Consider the following 18,355-nt stretch of genomic DNA (forward strand, 5'->3'; position numbering starts at 1 on the left):
TCTTCTTTTCTGCTGGCCCTTTCACTTTTATCTTGTGGGGCTGTTTTGAGGTCTCCTCGGACTCTTTTCATAGTGCTTCTTGATCTGTTCAGCTTAACTGAAACCTGATTTTCTCTTGTCATAGTTTGCTCATAATCCTTTCCAGTCACTGGAAGCGTTTTATTACACTCCCTTCCTGTTCATGGGGCAGGGGCCAGCTCTTTTTCTTTTCTTTTTTAAAAATAATGATTTGTTGAGGTGAAATTCACATAACAAAATTAACCATTTTAAAGTGAACAATTCAATGCCGTTTAGTACATTTATGTACCATGTTGTGCAGCTACCACCTCTATCTATTTTGAAAACATTTCCATTGCCCCAGAGTAAAATTCCTTACCCATTAGGCAGTTTCTTCTCATCCCCCTCTCCCCCCAGCCCTGACAACCACCAATTTGTGTTCTATCTGTATGGATTTATCTATTCTGGATATTTCCTATAAATGGAATCATACAGTATGAGACGTTTTGTGTCTGGCTTCTTTTATTTATCGTAATGTTTTGGAGGTTCATCCACATTGTAGCATGTATCAATACTTCATTCCTTTCTATAGCTGAATAATATTCTATTCTGTGTATATACCACAATTTGTTTATCTGTTCATCTGTTGATAGACATTTGGGCTGTTTCCACATTTTTACTATTATGAATAATGCTGCTATGAACATGTGTGTACAGGTGCTTGACTGAGTACTTGTTTTCAATTTTGGATTTATACCTAGGGAGTGGAATTGTGGGTCATATGGTAATTCTGTGTTTAACTTTTTGAGGAACCACCAAACTTTTTTATAGTGGCTGAATCATTTTGCATTCCCACCAGCAATGTACAAAAGTTCCAGTTTCTCCACATCCTTGCTAGTATTTGCTATTTTCTGGGGTTTTATTTATTTTTTTTTTTGTGAAGAAGATCGGCCCTGAGCTAACGTCTGCCAATCCTCCTCTTTTTGCTGAGGAAGACTGGCCCTGGGCTAACATCCATGCCCATCTTCCTCTACTTTATGTGGGACGCCGCCACAGCATGGCTTGACAAGCAGTGTGTCGGTGCCAGGGATCGAACCAGTGAACCCCGGGCCGCCGCAACAGAGCGCGCGCACTTAACCGCTTTTGCCACTGGGCCGGCCCCTTAATTTTTTTTTTTGATTAAAGCTATCCTAGTGGGTGTGAAGTGATACCTCATTGTGGTTTTAATTTGCATTTCCCTAATGACTAATGATGTTGACCATCTTTTTATGTATTTGTTGGCCATTTGTGTATCTTCTTTGGAAAAATGTCTATTCAAGTCCCTTTTTTTTTTTTTTTTTTTTTTTTTTTTACTGAGGAAGATTCTCCCTGAGCTAACATCCACTGCCAATCTTCCTCTTTTTCTATGTAAGCTGCCACCACAGCACAGCCACTGACACATGAGTGCTGTAGGGTCGCGCCCGGTAACTGGACCTGGGCCACCGAAGCAGAGCGAGCGGAACTTACTTAGCCACTAGGCCACTGGGGTTGGCCCCCTTGCTCATTTTTTAATTGAGTTGTCTTTTGTTGTTGAGTTGTAAGAGTTCTTTATATTATCTCCATACTAGACTCTTATCAGATATATAATTTGCAAATATTTTCCTCCATTTTATAGACTGTCTTGACCGTCTTGATATTGCCTTTTAATGCACATTTTTTAATTTTTATGAAATTCAGTTTATCAACTTTTTTCTTCTGTTGCTCATGCTTTTAGTGCCATACCTAAGAATCTGTTGCCAATCCAAGGTCATGAAGATTTACTTCTCTGTTTTCCTCTAAGAGTTTTATAGTTTTAGGTCTTATATTTAGGTTGTTGATCTGCTTTGAATTAGTTTTGTGGTTTTTTTTTGGTTAGGAAGATTGGCCCTGAGCTAAAATCTGTGCCCTTCTTCCTCTATTTTATATGTGGGACACTGCCACAGCATGGCTTGATGGGTGGTACGTAGGTCCATGCCCAGGATTGAAACCTGCAAACCCCGGGCTGCTGAAGTGGAGTGTGCAAACTTAACCATTATGCCACTGGGCTGGCCCCTTGAATTAGTTTTTATATAAGGTGTGAGGTAGGGGACTAATTTCATTTTTTAGCTTTGCTTGTGGGTATCTAGTTGTCCCAGCACCGTTTATTGAAGAGTCTATTCTTTCCACATTAAATGGTCTTGGCACCCTCGTCAAAAATCAGTTGGCTGGAAATATATAGGTTAATTTTTGGACTCTGAATTCTATTCCATTTGTCTGCATGTCTCTTGTTATGCCAGTACCACACTGTTTTGGTTTCTGTAGCTTTGTGGTGAGTTTTGAAATCCAGAAGTGTGTATCCTTCAACTATGTTCTTCTTTTTCAAAATTGTTTTGGCTGTTGGGGGCCACTTACAATTCCATATTAATTTGAGAATCTGCTTTTCCATTTCTGCAAAAAAATTGGTTAGAATTTTGATAGGGATTGCACTGAATCTGTAGATCCATTTGGGTAGTATTGCTGCCTTAACAATAGTAAGTCTTCCAGTCCATGAACACGAGATGTCCTTCCGTTTATTTAGGTCTTTACTTTCTTTCAGCAGTGTTTTATAGTTTCAGTGTACAAGCCTTTCACCTCGTTGTTTAATTTTATTGTTAGGTATTTTATTCTTTTGGATGCTCTTGTAAATGGAATTATTTTCTCAGTTTCCTTTTTCGATTATTTATTAAGGGACCAGCTTTTATCATGCATTATATCCTTTCTTTCCTACCCTGATTGTTTTGCCCTAGGACAGTGACTCAGCATCCTCCTCTCTTTTGATGTCAATGATATTTACTTATATGATCTTTGACCCATTAGAGTTGTTAGAGTCACCTTACCTTTACAAGACGATCTTCAGTGAATTATCCCCTGACTCCCAAAGGATATTAGGACCTACCCTGATTTTTTCTCAGCTGTTACTCCTTTGACATTGCTGGTTTCCCAGTTCCCAGGCCTCTTTTCCAAATAAGGTGCTCACTGAAATGGCCGCTTTAGACTTGGTCTTCTCAGCTCTTGGAACTTCCTTGTTCTGACCATGGCACCGCAACCTCCCTCCTCAGTCATTCCCTTCTACTGGAACCAAGGCTCTGTGTCCTGATCTCCTAAAGAGTTACACTATTGCTGGCTTGCTGCAGAACTGGTTCAGTAAAGTATTACTAAATAAATTATTTCCCTCACTGCCTCTCTCACCATTCTTCACTGCCCGCGTCACCTCTGTGCAGCCTACCACACCACTCCCAGACAATGATAACCCCTGCCATCTACTACCCCTGCTTTGAGACTGCATTTAATTGCTATTGTCATATTTGAAACACTAAGAATTAGTAGAAATCAGAAAGGAGTAAGGTTGCAGAAATGCAAGTAGAGTTTCATATTAGAAAGGATATCAATAAAAACTACCTTATTAATACAATAAAGGAAAAAATAATTTGATTGTATATGCTCAAAAGGAATTTCTTATAATTCAACGCCTCTTGTTGACGGAAACAAAACTGCTCAACAAAATAGAAATATAAGGTTTAGTAGTTAGGGTAGGCTAAACTGTTATAACAAGTGTACCCAAATGATAATGGCTGTATTACAGTAAAGGTTATTTATAAGTCATGTAATAGCATAGGATGTTGATGTGCTATTCTACACCATGACTAAAAGACCCAGACTCCTATCATCTTTTTGGCTCTGCAGTCCCCTAAGACCTCATCATTGTCTGCATCCAGCCAACCAGAAGGTGGCAGAGTTTGGAGAAATTGTTGAGAATTGTTGAAATTAATATAGGCGAAGCATGAAAGTCACACATCACTTTTGCTTACAGTCCGTTGGAGAGAACTTGGCAACATGGCCAGAACTAACTGCAATGAGGTTGGGATATATAGTCTACCTCTGTTCCCAGGAGAAAAAGTTTTGGTTATTTACCTGAAGGGAAAAAAAGAATCAACCAAAAAACAGTAATTCATAAGGTGAATGTGCATACAAAATTAATATAAAAATCATTAGCCTTCATACGTGCAAACAAAAATCATAGGAAGATGTATTTGAAGGAAAGATCACAAATAACAAATAAAAAGAGAAAATATCCAGAAATAATCTTAAAAAGAAAAGTGGTAAGATCTACATAATGAGATGTTTATAATTCTATTGAGAGAGAAAGCAAAAAAAGACCTGAACTTTTGGAAAAAAAGGCACACCATGGTTTTGGGTGAGAAGATGCAAAATCATAAAGACAGCATTTCCTTCAAGTTAATATATAAATTCAATAAAATTCCATTTCAAAACACCAGCAGGTTTTTTTGGGAGAAAAAGGTTCTTTGAGAGGGAGAAGGGGACCAGAAAAGCTGATTCTAAAGCTCATATGGAAAAGTAAACAGGAATAGCCAGGGCCATTCAGAGGAAGAAGAAGTTAAGAGACGGGTACAAACTAGCTCTGTCTGATGTTAAAACATTCGAGTAGCTCATATATTAGTTTCCTACTGCTTCTGTAATAAATTATCACAAACTGAAACAACACAGATTTGTTGTCTTATAGTTCTGGAGGTCAGAAGTCCCAAGTGCGTCTCCCTGGGCTAAAATCAAGGTGTGGGCAGGGCTGTGTTTCTTTCTAGAGCCTCTGGAGAAAAATTCATTTCCTTACCTCTTCCACTTTCTAGAGGTTTCTGGTCTCCTGCCTCTATCTTCAAAGCCAGCAATGTTAACATTTCTCTGACCATTTTTCTGTAGTCCTGTCTACCTCCCACTCTGAAAGCAGCCAGAAAAATTTCTGATTTTTAAGGGCCCCTGTGGTTAGATTTTGCCTACCCACGTAATCTAAAAGAAGGAAAACAGAAAAAAAAGGAAAAAGGGAGTAGATTATCTAGATGCTGTCTTCATTTGTCTTTTACTTTTCTCTTTTTTTTAAAAAAAAACCTTTTTGGGGTGGCCCTGTGGCTTAGCGGTCAAGTGCGCGTGCTTCGCTACTGGCAGCCTGGGTTTGGATCCCGGGTGCGCACCGACGCACCGCTTCTCCAGCCGTGCTGAGGCGGCGTCCCACATACAGCAACTAGAAGGATGTGCAGCTATGACGTACAACTATCTACTGGGGCTTTGGAGAAAAAAAGGAGGAGGATTGGCAATAGATGTCAGCTTAGAGCCAGTCTTCCTCACCAAAAAGAGGAGGATTAGCATGGATGTTAGCTCAGGGCTGATCTTCCTCACCAAAAAAAAAAAAATTTTTTTTTGAGTGTATGGTGGGGAAGAAAAGAAAAAGATTCATTCGGAAATAAAGTGTGATATTTTCTACAGATTTCATCTTTTTCTAAAAATCAATTTGTTTAAAATTCTTTTTGTTTTATTAAATTTATTTCCTGATTATCAGAGTAAAAACATTCTTATTATAGGCTATTTGGAAAATGTACAAGACCATAAAGAAGAAGAAAAATATACATTATTTTACCATACATTGGTTTCTTTGGTAAATGTCTTTCCAGTCTTTTTCCATTTTCTCAGTTTTCTTTACGTAGTTGAAATCTTATGTAATGGTTAAGAAAATAATTATCTATCTTTGAGATAGATAGTACTTCAAAATCTATGATGTTTAAGTTTTCCCTCCCTTCCTGCCTCCCTCCCATTGCCGTGTGGTCAGAACGTGGCCTATACATTTTCCACTTACAGAAACTGATTGCGCTTTTCCTTGTAGCTGATCACTTCTTGTAAATCTCTTATGGATGCTTTGAAAGAAGTAAATTTCCTGTAGAGTACTATCTTGTGTCTATGTATCCACTCAGCCATATTAATTATGGTTCTGTATAAAAAAGTTATATCCTCGGGGCCAGCCAGGTGGCAGTGGTTAAGTTCACATGCTCCACCTCAGGTGGCCCAGGGTTTGCAGGTTCAGATCCCGGGCGCAGACCTACGCACCGCTTATCCAGCCATGCTGTGGCAGGCGTCCCACATATCAAGTAGAGGAAGATGGGCATGGATGTTAGCCCAGGGCCAATCTTCCTCAGCAAAAAGAGGAGGATTGGTGAGCCGGTGCGGTGGTGCAAGTGGTTGAGTGTGTGCGCTCCTCTGCGGCATCCCGGGGTTTGCCAGTTCGGTTCCTGGGTGCGCACCGACGCACTGCTTGGCAAGCCATGCTGTGGCAGCATCCCATATAAAGTGGAGGAAGATGGGCACAGATGTTAGCCCAGGGCCAGTCTTCCTCAGCTAAAAAAAAAAAAAAAAAGAGGAGAATTGGCAGATGTTAGCACAGGGCTGATCTCCTCACAAAAAAAAAAAAAGGAGGATTGGTAATGGATGTTAGCTCAGGGCTAATCTTGCTCGCTCCCCTCCAAAAAAGTTGTATCCTCTACGTACTAATATCAGTCATAGGCTGGTAGTTTTGTACCATGATTATACTTACATTGGATTCTCTTCATGTTTCTAATATTTTGGGATGATTGTGCTTAGAATGGGTTCCCTTCATATTTCTAATATTTTGAGATTTTTTTGGGTTCTACATTTTGATTTAGAGCTGTAAAGATTCATGATTACTATACTTTCATCATGAAGTGTACCTCTTCTCAGTATAAAGTGATTCTTTATCTCCTGTTAAAAATAAAACTCTTATGAATCTCTCAGTATGTTTTGGACTAACTTTTTGGGGGAAGAATATGTAGTTGGTATCTTTTCTGAGGCCTTCTGAGAATCCATTGTCTTTGCCTATGATGAGAATTTGTCTGAGAATAGAATTTCTGCCTGCTTCCTGTTTCCCTGAAAACGGTAGTGTTGTTGTGTTCCCTGTCGTCTTCAGGTCTCCCACGCTATCTCATTCAGGTGGTGAGCGTGGGTCGTCCGAGGATTTTTTTCTCAGTTCAGCTCCGTTGTCAGTGTTGCATGCAGCCTTCTTCCTGAGCTTTGTGTTCTTTTCAGTTCATAGCGCTTTGCCAAATTTCCCCTTTAGGTATATCTGAGTATTTTAAGGGAAAATTGGAGGAAGGTGTTTTAGTCATTAGTAATTTATCATTACTAGTGTTAATCTTGGTATATCAAAGATGTTGCCTTTACCAATGTGATTTTTTTTTTTAATTGCATTTTATTGTTTGAGGGCTTTCTCTCTAGCTGTTACTGGCCTTTATGGATTATTTTAGGCGGTAATTGGATTTTTGTTTAGTGATTTGCTGCAGCTGTATGCGTATTTCTTTAAACATATTTTTGCTAATTATTTTTTTTTTTCCAGTTTAACAACTTTCAAAGAGAGTTTAGGAGAAGAAAAAGAATAAAAGCATGCAATAAAAAATAACCTATAATCCACCACTGTTAATATTTTTTGGTATTTCCTTTCTTTTTTGAGAAATGGAGCACACACACAGCATATGTATATGTATACATTTAACTTTAATTCAGCGGACATTTATTGAACACCTGTTATATGCACAAACTATTCTAGGTGCCAGACATTGTTAAAATTTGCTGTATATAGTTTGTATCTTGCTTATTTTCCTTTAATGTTACATTCTAAGCAAAACCCAATTCATTAAAATTTATTTGTAACACTCCTGTTCATGGCGTCATAATTTTTTTAGTGTTTTTGGTCATTAAAACCTGTCTTCAAAGGGGAAGCTCAATATGTCACATAGATGAAGAGAGAGAGATTTGATTGAAGGGGTATAATGGCTCAGGGTACCTCCTCTCTCCTTCTCCAAAGACAGAGGAACTGTTATGGATGTATTATGGTTTATTAATTACCGTGCTATGGTTTATTAATCACTGTGCTATAAACAATATCGTTTATATTGTTTCTTCAGTTTTAAATATTATTTTGATTAATATCTTTATACATAAAAATTTATCTATATTTGGTTTTCTTATGATGGATTTTTAGAAGTGGAGTTACTGAGTCAGAGTATTAATATTTATAAAATTTTGGTATATATTCACAAATTGCTTGCTTGCCGTACCCTGCCTAACATTCAGTATTATATTTAAAGAACATAAGCATTTCTGTTACAACATCAAATACATTCCTAAAAAAAAAACCCTTCAAGATTGCCTATTCACTAAAAATAACAGGACTTACGGGAAGAATAAGGTTAAGGGCAAACCACTCAAGACCTCTGCAATTTTCAAGCCAAGTACTAACAAAAGCATAATTGGTACCTTATGAGATAACTTGGACAGCCCAGCCAAACCACTTAGCGTGGCTGAGGCTGCCTCAGAGGAGAGTTAAAGATATTAAAATATACTAGGATGGAAATCTCTGGCTTGCGCGGCCTTGAGATAGTGCAGAAGAGAGTAGCTTTCTAAGCCAGTGGGGCTGCCGTAGAGGTGGCGCAGAGAAGTACAGCTTGCTTTGATCCAGGAACCATGCAAAAGCTGGTGGCGTTCCTCTGAGGGGGGAGCCCTGGCAGGTGCTCATTTTTAGTTTTCTTAAAATAGGGCTGAGAGGGCTCCTACCTGGCAGTAGGTGAGCTGAGTGAGGGTCTTTTCCTTCCCCACTGAAACTTATAATTCTTTACCTGCTATTCCGGTTTCCCTCACCTGGGAAGATTCAAATGTGAACTGACACAATGTCTATCTTATACTCGCATTGTTATTTTATTTACTAACCACTTATGAGCTAATTGGTGTTACAGGAACCTGATTTTATGACAGAACAGACTGTATTTGCTAATTTGATAGGAGGAAATTTGAATCTCGTTTTAATGGTTTCTTTGAAAAAATTCGAACTAGGAATAACTACCTTAGTTAATAAAGAGTGTCTATTTCAAAACAATGTTTTCAAAATCTGTAGACAAAAAATAGCAACTCTGTTTAACGATTGTATTTCAATTTGAATACCTCAATTTAGGGTAGTGAATTTCAAATTTTCAATTTATTTTGGTGGCCATTAAGTGTTTGTAGATATGGATCACAGGACTCAACTGTCAGCAGCTTATGAATATTAATTTATTTGTTGAGGATAGAAGTCAAGGTTTTGTAGTGACTCGTTTGTGGGAATGGTTTCATCAGGATTATGCAGCATTCAGTTATAGCACCAGAGAAGATGGAGTAGGGAAGTCAAGTCAGTTCAAGATTGGTTGCTTTCAGGGTGGGGTATGCATGTCTGACATAGGCTGGTGGGAGAAAGTTGAGGGTACTGGTAAGAAAGTAATTGAAGTGATTGGGGTTGAGGCTAAGAAGAAAATGAGGAAATGATTGGTACAATAGAATGGGAGAAGCGAGCATTATGGACACTAGATATGTTATGAGCCCAGAGAATAGCTGTTGTAACAGTAAAGGGAAGGAGCTGAAGAACTACTAGCTATTGAGATATAACAGTTCAAGATTTTGGAGGTAGAGCAATTTACATGTTGCTGCTGTCCATAGAAATTAGTTGCTTTGGTATGGATGAAGGTTGTTGGAGTTGAGGAATAAAAGGAACATGGAAGGAGAGATAGGTTGAGAGTAGGTGGTCTCAAGGTCGTTGGGAGTCTGCCGTAATAAGTCACAAGAGAAGGATGTATACACATTTTATAAACTAGTTCCAAAATCCTCAATGAATGAGGTAGCTAAGATACTGGGAAGGATGGAGGGTGGCATAGTTTGATGGCATATGTCTAAATGGAAATAGGAGTTTTGATAAGGATACACAAGTAATCATCTGATGTGGTCATCGAGATCCAGGGCAGTGCCCACTGAGGGTGGAAGAATGGGTCCTTGGGGCTCTACAGGGCCAGCTGTGCTTCAAGAAGGTGAGGAGGTTAGTGGAAGTCACAGTGGTATTAGGAGATGACAGTACAGTCATGTGCTGCCTAACACTGTTTTGGTCAGCCAGGAACCACGTGTATGATGGTGGTTCCGTAAGACTAGTACGATATAGCCTAGGTGTGTAGTAGGCTATACCATCTAGGTTTGTGTAAGTACACTCTATGATGTTTGCACAAGGACAAAATCACCTAATGATGCATTCCTCAGAGAATATCCCCGTTGTTAAGTGATGCATGGCTGTATAGAAAAGGGTCATTGAAGAGAGGGTCACAGATGGATGACCAGGGTACTAAGCATGCCAGCACAAGTTGAGGTCCAAATAGAGTTTAGAAGCTTGAGAAAGTTAGCAGAGTCCAGTCTTTGCCCAGCCTTCAATTGGTGTGTCATGGAGAACTTGCTCTGGTGTGTTCAAAGAAAATGTTTTCTAGTAAGGAACCATGGTTTCTGTCTAGAGTTTTAGTTGGTAGAACTGGAAAGACCTTTAGCAGTTTGGGGAGAATAGATATCCCCAGGACGTTGGAAGGGGAATTGGCTGCCTCCCTCAGTCCATCTTATGAGAGAAGTAAGAATTCAGAGAATTTCTAGTAGGACTAAAACCACAAATTATTAAATGCCTGGATGCATGACTTGAGGATATGCTTGCCTTTTTGTTTTTTATTTCTTACAGCCTACAGCTCTTTTTCATCCAGCTTTATAGGGAGTTGAGTTCACAGAACCCCTAGATGTTCTTGATACTTGGAACTGTGTCTGGAAAACTTAAATATTTAGTTCTTGATTTCCCTGTTAAAGATGTTTGAAGTTTAAATTTGGAAGTTGTTGATCACTTAAGATTAATTATGTTTCTTTTTATGTTAGTACTAGTAACATTCTGTGGTATTCAAGCTTTTTGAGATTAGGAGAGGTAAAAACTGTTGTTGACTCTTTTTTTTCCTCTTTTAAAAATTTTAGGTAAACTTTACATGTAATGAAATGTGTAGATTTTAAATGTTCAGTTGGTTGAGTTTTGAAAAATGCATACACCTGCATAACCCCATCCCAATTAGATGTAGAACATTTCCATCACCCCAGGAAGTTTCCTGGTGCCCCTTTGTAATCAATTCACCAGTCTCCCTCCCATCCCCGTTCCCAGGCAACCGCACTAATCTGATTTCTATCGCCATAAATTAGTTTTGCCATGTATGCTCTTTTATGTATAGCTTTTTTCACTCATATAGTCTGTGAGATTCATCCCTTTTGTTACAGAGTCTCAACAGTTAGCTTATTTTCATTGCTGGATAGTATCCCATTGTATGAATATACCACAATTGGTTATCCATCCATTTGTTGATGGACATTTGTGTTGTTTCCAGTTTGGGCTATTCTGAATAAAAGTGCTATCACCATTTGTGTGCATGTTTTCATTTCTTTTGGATAATTACCTAGGAGTGGAATTACTGTGCCATAGAGTAAATATATTTATAAGAAACTGCTAGTTTTCCAAAGTAGTTGAACATTTTTGTACTCCCGGTAATGTATGAGAGTTGCAACTGCTTCATATCCTTGCCAACATTTAGTCATTCTCGGGTGGAAATGGTATGTCATGGTTTTAATTTGTATTTCGCTGATGACAAATGATGTTTAGCACCTTCTCATATGCTTATTGTCCATTTATGTATCTTTTCTTACAAAATGAATGTTCACCTCTTTTGCCCATTTTGTTTAATTAGGTTGTCTTTATTTTTGGTTTGTAGATCTTTATATATTCTAGAAACAAGTCCTTTTTTAGATAGATGTGTTGTGAATATTTTCTCCCAGTTTGTGACTTGAATTTCATTTTTTTAACAATGTCTTTTGAGGAGCAGAAGTTTTTAATTTTGATGACAACCAATTTATCGATTTTTTTCCCTTTTGGTTCCTGTTTTGTGTGACCAGTCCAAGAAATCTTTGCTTACCCCAAGTTGTGAAGATATTCACCTGCATTTTCTTATAAACTTTATAGTTTTAGCTTTTACATTTAGATCTATAATCTATCTCAAACCAGTTTTTGTGTGATGTGTGATGGGGTCAATATTTTTTTTTTTTGCAGGGAAGGATTCACGCTGAGCTAACATCTGTTGCCAATCTCTCTTTTTTTTTTCCCCCCTCCCTAAAGCCCCAAACATGGTTGTGTATCCTTGTTGTAAGTCCTTCTAGTTCTTCTGTGTGAGCCACCGCCACAGCACGGCAACTGACAGACGGGTGGTATGGTTCCGTGACCGGGAAATGAATCCAGGCCACTGAAGTGGAGAGCACGGAACTTTAACCACTAGGCTATCAGAGGTGGCTCAAAGATTTTTTCCCTCTATACCTTTATCCAGTTGCTTTAGCATCAGTTTAATTGAATTGCCTTGTTGACATTCCATTGGCCCTGTATTTGTGGGCTTATTGTTGGATTCTGTTCTATTCCATTGATATGTCTATCCTTACACCACTACCACGCTGTCTTGATTACTATAGCTCTTCATTATGTTGTAATATTAGGTAATGTGTGAGTCTTCCAACATTGTTTTTTTCTTTTTTACGATTGTTTTGGCATTTAAATTTCATTTTAGAATGAATTTATTTCTTCAAAAAATCTGTTGGGATTTTGATTAGGATTACTTTAAATCTATAGATCAGTTTGAGAGAGTTGACCTCTTAACAGTATTGAGGCTCATCTCAGAGAATGATATTTCTCTCCACTTACTTATTTCTATTTTTCCTTAGCCACATTTTGTAGTTTTCAGTGTAGGGGTCTTACATATCTTTAGTTAGATTTATTTCTAGGTACTGGTGTTTTTTGATGTCATGGTATTGATTTTTAAATTTTATTTTCCAATTGTTGCTAATATATAGAAATACAATTGATTTTTTTTTTTTTTTTTTTTTTTTGGTGAGGAAGATTGTCCCTGAGCTGACATCTGTGCTAGCCTTCCTCTGTTTTGTATGTGAGATGCCGCCACAGCATGGCTTGATGAGTGGTGTGTAGGTCTGTGCCCAGGGTCCAAACCTGTGAACCCTGGGCCACCAAAGCAGAATGCGTGAACTTAACCACTACGCCACTGGGCTGGCCTCTACAATTGATTTTTTAATATTGGCCTTGTGTTCTGAGACTTTGCTAAATTCACAAATTGGTTTTAGTAGTATTTTAGAGATTTCATAGTGTTTTCTATACACATAATCACATCATCTGTGAATAATGAGTTCTAGTTCATCCTTTCCAACCTTTATGCTTTTTGTCTTGTCTTTTTACATTGGCTTGGACCTCAAGTACATGCTTGAATAGAAGTGATAAAAGTGGACATCCTTGCCTTGTTTCTGATCTGAGAAATAAGAATTTAATAGTTCAACATTGAGTATGATGTTAGCTGTAGGATTTTTGAGGATGCTCTTTACTGGACTGAAAAAGTTTCTGTCTGTTCCTACTTTGCTGACAGTTTGTATCATTAAAAGGCTTTGGATTTTACCAAATGCTTTCTCTGCATCTATTGAGATGGTCTGGGTTTTTATCTTTTATTCTGTTAATGTGGTGAATTACATTGATTTTTAAAGGTTAACCTTTCTATACACTTGGTCATGATATGTTATCCTCTTTGTATATTGCTGGATTCAGTTGCTAATGTTTTGTGGAGAGTGTTGAGAATGTTTCTGTCTATGTTCAGGAGGGATGTCAGTCTGTAATTTTCTTTTCTTATGATGTTTTCATCAGGTTTTAATATCAGTGTGACACTGGCCTTGTAAAATGAGTTATGAAGTGTTTGCTTTGACTATTTTCTGAAAGAGTTTATGTAAGATTGGTAGTATAGCTTTCTTAAATGTTTAATAGAATTCATATGGGCCTGGAGCTTTGGGGGAAAGTTTTTAATTATTTGGATTTTTAATTTCTTTGTGTCAGTTCTGGTAAATTGTATTTTTCAAAGATTTTTCTGTTTTATCTCAGTTATTAAATTTATTGTCATAAAGTTGTTCATAATATTCTATCTTTTTAATGTCTATAGGATTTGTAGTGATGTTCCCTCCTCATTCCTAATATTGACAATTTGTGTTTTCTCTTTTTTAAATCAGTCTTAACAAAAGGTTTAACTGTTTTATTAATCCTGTTAAATAATCGTCTTTTGACTTTATCCTTATCCTGTAGTTAAATTCTGTATTTGATCAGAGAAGGTAGTCTGTGTTATTTCTAGTTAGAATCCTTTTTTTTAAAATATATATGGTCTAATTCATGATTAACTCCCCCTTGTTTTCATGTCCCATAACTATATTGTTCAAATCATATGTCTACACTAAATTTTTATCTGTTTTGATCTTTTGTTTTCTGAGAGGATTTAGTTTCAAACTATGATTGTGGATTTGTCTGTTTCTTCTTGATGTTTTTTCCTATCAGTTTTTGCTTTCTATATTTGAAGTTTTTTGTTAGTTGTACTACTATAGCATCTTATGTTTTTTATTAATATGAAAATTTTCTTATTAACTTCATATTAATTAATGAATTTATTAATATAAAATCTTTTTACCTTGAATTCTAATTTGTCTCAGGTCAGTGTCACCTCATCTGCTTTCTTTGTTTTTGTCCTTTTTTTTGTGACCTGGCATATATTTTAAAATTTTTTTCTAGGTGTATCTCTTGTAAGCAGCATCAACCTAGACTAGAGTAGACTCAGACATTTTTTAAAACAAGCAAATTTAAGCTATTTACAGTTATTGTGGTTGCTGATGTTTTCTTAGTACCCAACTTTCTTGTTGCATTTCCCTCCTGCCTTTCTCCTACCTTCTTACCTTCTTTCTTCTCCTTTCCTCCTTCCCGCCCGCGTCTCCAGTCCTCTCTCCCCAGATGTTTGCTAGCTCTTCCTGTCCTGCCAGCAGGGAGAGCCTTGATCAGAAGACCTCTAACTTTCTCCCATCACATTTGATACCCTGTATGGGATAAAGAAAGCAGCGCTGCCCAGCCAGTGCAGCAGCTTTCCCCCTGTAAGTCTCAAATCTCCTTTCTGAATTAATGATTGTATTAGATTCAGTTCAGAAATGAGAAAACTAATTTTACAGGAGAAATGCCTGTAGCCGAGTTATTTGTTTCTCTGTCTGTATTCTTAGGAGGTGTGAGGTCTCGGTCTGGACTGTTTCAGACCCGTGGGTTCCGCTCTGTAAACATGAAATTTACATTTCAGTTGGTCTGCCCTGTACCTTTTTCCTTCCAACCTGTGGAATATATGTGTCGTGCATTGCTAGACACGTGTCGTGCATTGCTAGAGGGACACCTGGACACAATTTGAGATACAGTAAATCAATTGAGGGAAAGTTGCTCTCTGCTTTTATTCTTTCAGTTCTTTTGGATTATCATGGAGAAAGCCTTTGATTCTTTACCTCCCTCAAACACTTGCTAATTCCTCTCTCCTGCCTTTTTGTAAACAGTGAGCTAGTCTTAAGCTCATTGCCTTGGTAAGTACCAGTATTGAGCTAGAATTTAGTAATATTGTTTTGTTTTCCTTTTAATTGATTTTTTTTGGTTCCTTTGTATTTTTTCACAATAATTACTGATTTTCCACTCAGGATAGTGATTAAATTTTGCCTTTTAAGTTTTTGTTTTAAAAATTAAATCAATTTTAAAAATATTAAATATAGGTAGGGTGAAGGGATATGACAGAATTGGAGAATATGATATGTGTTGGAGGTTGGATATGGCCCTGGTTGAGAAAGTGGCATGGGAATGAGTAAAATTTGGGAGTTACTTCTCCAAGCATTTCTTGGGCGTTTCGGTTATTTCTGTTTTGTATGCAGTACTAACTTGTTGTTTAACAAGTGTTTACTGAGCATCTGCTTTGTGCAGAGAACTGTCCTTAGAATACGAGGAGGAATTTTGCGTTCTTTGCCTTGTAGTCTAGGTAGGGACCAGGACATGTGTCTATGCGGCAGCTGGTGTGAGTGTGCCAGAGTGAATGCTGCCAGTGGCCAGGACGTTGCGCTGCCGGAGAAAGCAGAGGTGCTTTCTGGCTGGGGGCTTGAGGCCTTGGCTCACACTCATGTTCACCGGGTGCCTTTCTCCCTTCCATTTTCAATCGCTCTTCCTAAATCCATCAGTTTTTGGGGGGAGAAGGGGCTTTTGTTTGTAGGCGTTACTCTGAGAAGCACTGTGTCCAGAAGAAGAGTTACATGGGCCCTCAGAAGACAGAGTGGCCACCAGAATTCTGGCTGCAGCACACCTCTGTCTAGGTGGATAACTGGTTAATTATTTTGAGTCCCAGTTTCTTCTTAATCTTTGTTGGTGATGCTGAAACCCAGTGTCCTTCCTGAAGGCAGCGTGTGTGAGAGACATTTGTGATGTACATTTGTTCATCAGTAATATCTTTACTCTGTTATTAGTATTTGAAATACTAATGGTTAATGATTTTTAGAGTATTTTATGTAATTCTTTTTTCTCTATTTTTTTCTAGGTCTTGATGCAGAACTTTATTATGTGAGAAATGACCTTATTAGTCACTACGCTCTTTCCTTTAACCTGTTAGTACCCAGTGAGACAAATTTCCTGCACTTCACTTGGCATGCAAAGTCCAAGGTAAGAAAGGGGTTGACTAAAGACGCCAAGACGGGACCACTCAGGCCCAGAGGCTGAGGCAGGGGCTGTATCTGAGGGGTGGGCTGCCATCTGTACAAAAGGGTCAGTGGGTGGTGGGCTGTAGCAGTATTGGGTCCTTTCAGATTTATGTTTTAGATCTTTAGCCTGTTCCTCTAGATTTTCTCAAATCCTTTAAAATGAAGGTAGCCATCGTTTATGTGACTAGTTTATGAGAGAACACTTGTGTCCTTTCAGACTTTTCAAACAAGGATACAGATCTAGCCTGAAGAGGGGACAATTAGACTTGCTAATGACTGTGCTGTTATGGTGAGGCGGTTGAGTGGGGGGGAGGGGGGTTGGTGAGATGGATGTTTCAGACATGTTTAATATAATGGATATAGTTCTCTCATTTATGGAGAAACGGTGAAAGTAAGGTGCAGCAGACCTGGGCACCCATGTATGCTGTAGCTAAGCTCCTTTAGCTGTAAGGAACCTCTTGACTGGTTTACTTGTTGCTGTATTCTTCACATTTGCTCTGTCTGGGCTTCTCGAACATGCTAAATTTTCTCATAGGTCAAAGAGTGGGAGGCTGGGTGTAGAGCCCACTGCTCCCAAGCAGCTTCAGTTTCTTTTATCAACTATATATATAGCCTTTTGAGTAGGATTTTATTTGGGAAATGAAAACAGTTTTGCTACTAAAAACAAATAAGAATACCTATTGTAGAGTTTTTTTTTTTTTAAGTATTATAAAGTGGTGTCTGTCTTGATATTTGTTGCAAGTCGTTTAAATTTGACCACTTTAATATAGATCTTTCTTAACTACTTAGAAAACAAAAATGGTTGTTGGGAAAATTCAAATATTATAAAATTGTTTTAAGAACTGTTAAGACTTTGTAGATCTACACCCAGAAGTAATCATTGTTTATGTGTAATTTGGTATACTTCAAGGCTCATTTTTTTTCCTTTTTAAACAAAACGGGGATTTTATGACACGTGTTATACAGTACTTTTCCCCCTACCTTATGCTATATCTTGGCATCTTTCCATTTCTCTACTTACAGATTTAACTATTCTCTTTCATGGGTTTATAATATGTTATTGTATGGATGTATCATGTGTGGTTGTTAAGTGCCTCATTGACATGTGGATTTTTAACAACATTTTACTATTTGAAACAATGCTTCCTTTCACTATTACAAATAGTTCCTTCACTTCATTTGGCAGGCAAAATCTGTGGTAAGGGAATGGTGAGAACAATTGGTGGTTCATCTTATTTTGCTGTTTCTACCTTTGTTATTGATGAATATAGAAACACAGAAAAAATGTGTGTGTGTGAACGTGTACATGTGTGTATGTATATTGTATGTATACATATATATACATACGTACATTAAGAACATCTTTGTTCAGAAATTTTTGTGCACTTGTGACATTATTTCTGAATAGTAAAATAGTAAAGAAGTGAAATGGCTGGGTCGAAGAGTGCATGTTTAAAATTTTGACATTTCCAGATTATTTCTTCCTTCTGTCTCCCAAGATGGTATCAGTGAACCAACAATCCTTACAGAGTGACTAAGGGTGCTTATTTCCTCAGTTCACTCCCTAACACTAAGTACTTTAAGTATGTTTGTTTGCCAATCAGGTAAGTAAAAATGAATATATAAATAAGCATATATTCATATTATTATATATACTTACACTACATTACAGAAACATTATACACACATATAAATATATGCATTAAAACATAGCTGCAGGAATATTGTGATTAAAGTAGAGTTAGCTTGGATCCTGGGTAAAGCATACGTGCCTTCCCATCTGGAGCACCATGACTGTCCAATGTTGTTGCCTTGGGGTATCCAAATATGGGGGAGGTGCTCTTCTGGAGTGGCTAGATCTCTTGAGGGTGAAAACTACAAAAAAAGAGATCAAGAGAGAAAATTCATGTGAAACAATTAAGAAGATTTAGTAAATGGTAACCTGGATATGCTGAAGTGCTAAAATAAATGGCATAAATAATTAGAGAAGATTCACCTGAGGCATTTTAATCTGAGCTATGTCAGTTTCAATGAGTAG

At 37.7% G+C, this 18,355-nt stretch overlaps 1 protein-coding gene across 1 annotated transcript in view; it reads left to right on the forward strand.

The window, feature by feature from the left end:
• Positions 1-18,355, forward strand: part of RYK (receptor like tyrosine kinase) — a 102,546-nt gene that overhangs the window by 14,938 nt on the left and 69,253 nt on the right. Inside the window, exon 2 of the mRNA XM_058552871.1 lies at positions 16,158-16,279. Within this exon, the coding sequence (XP_058408854.1) occupies positions 16,158-16,279 (122 nt within the window). The remainder of the gene's footprint in view (positions 1-16,157; positions 16,280-18,355) is intronic.

This window comes from Diceros bicornis, chromosome 2, assembly GCF_020826845.1.
Source record: "Diceros bicornis minor isolate mBicDic1 chromosome 2, mDicBic1.mat.cur, whole genome shotgun sequence".
Lineage (NCBI taxonomy): Eukaryota > Metazoa > Chordata > Mammalia > Perissodactyla > Rhinocerotidae > Diceros > Diceros bicornis.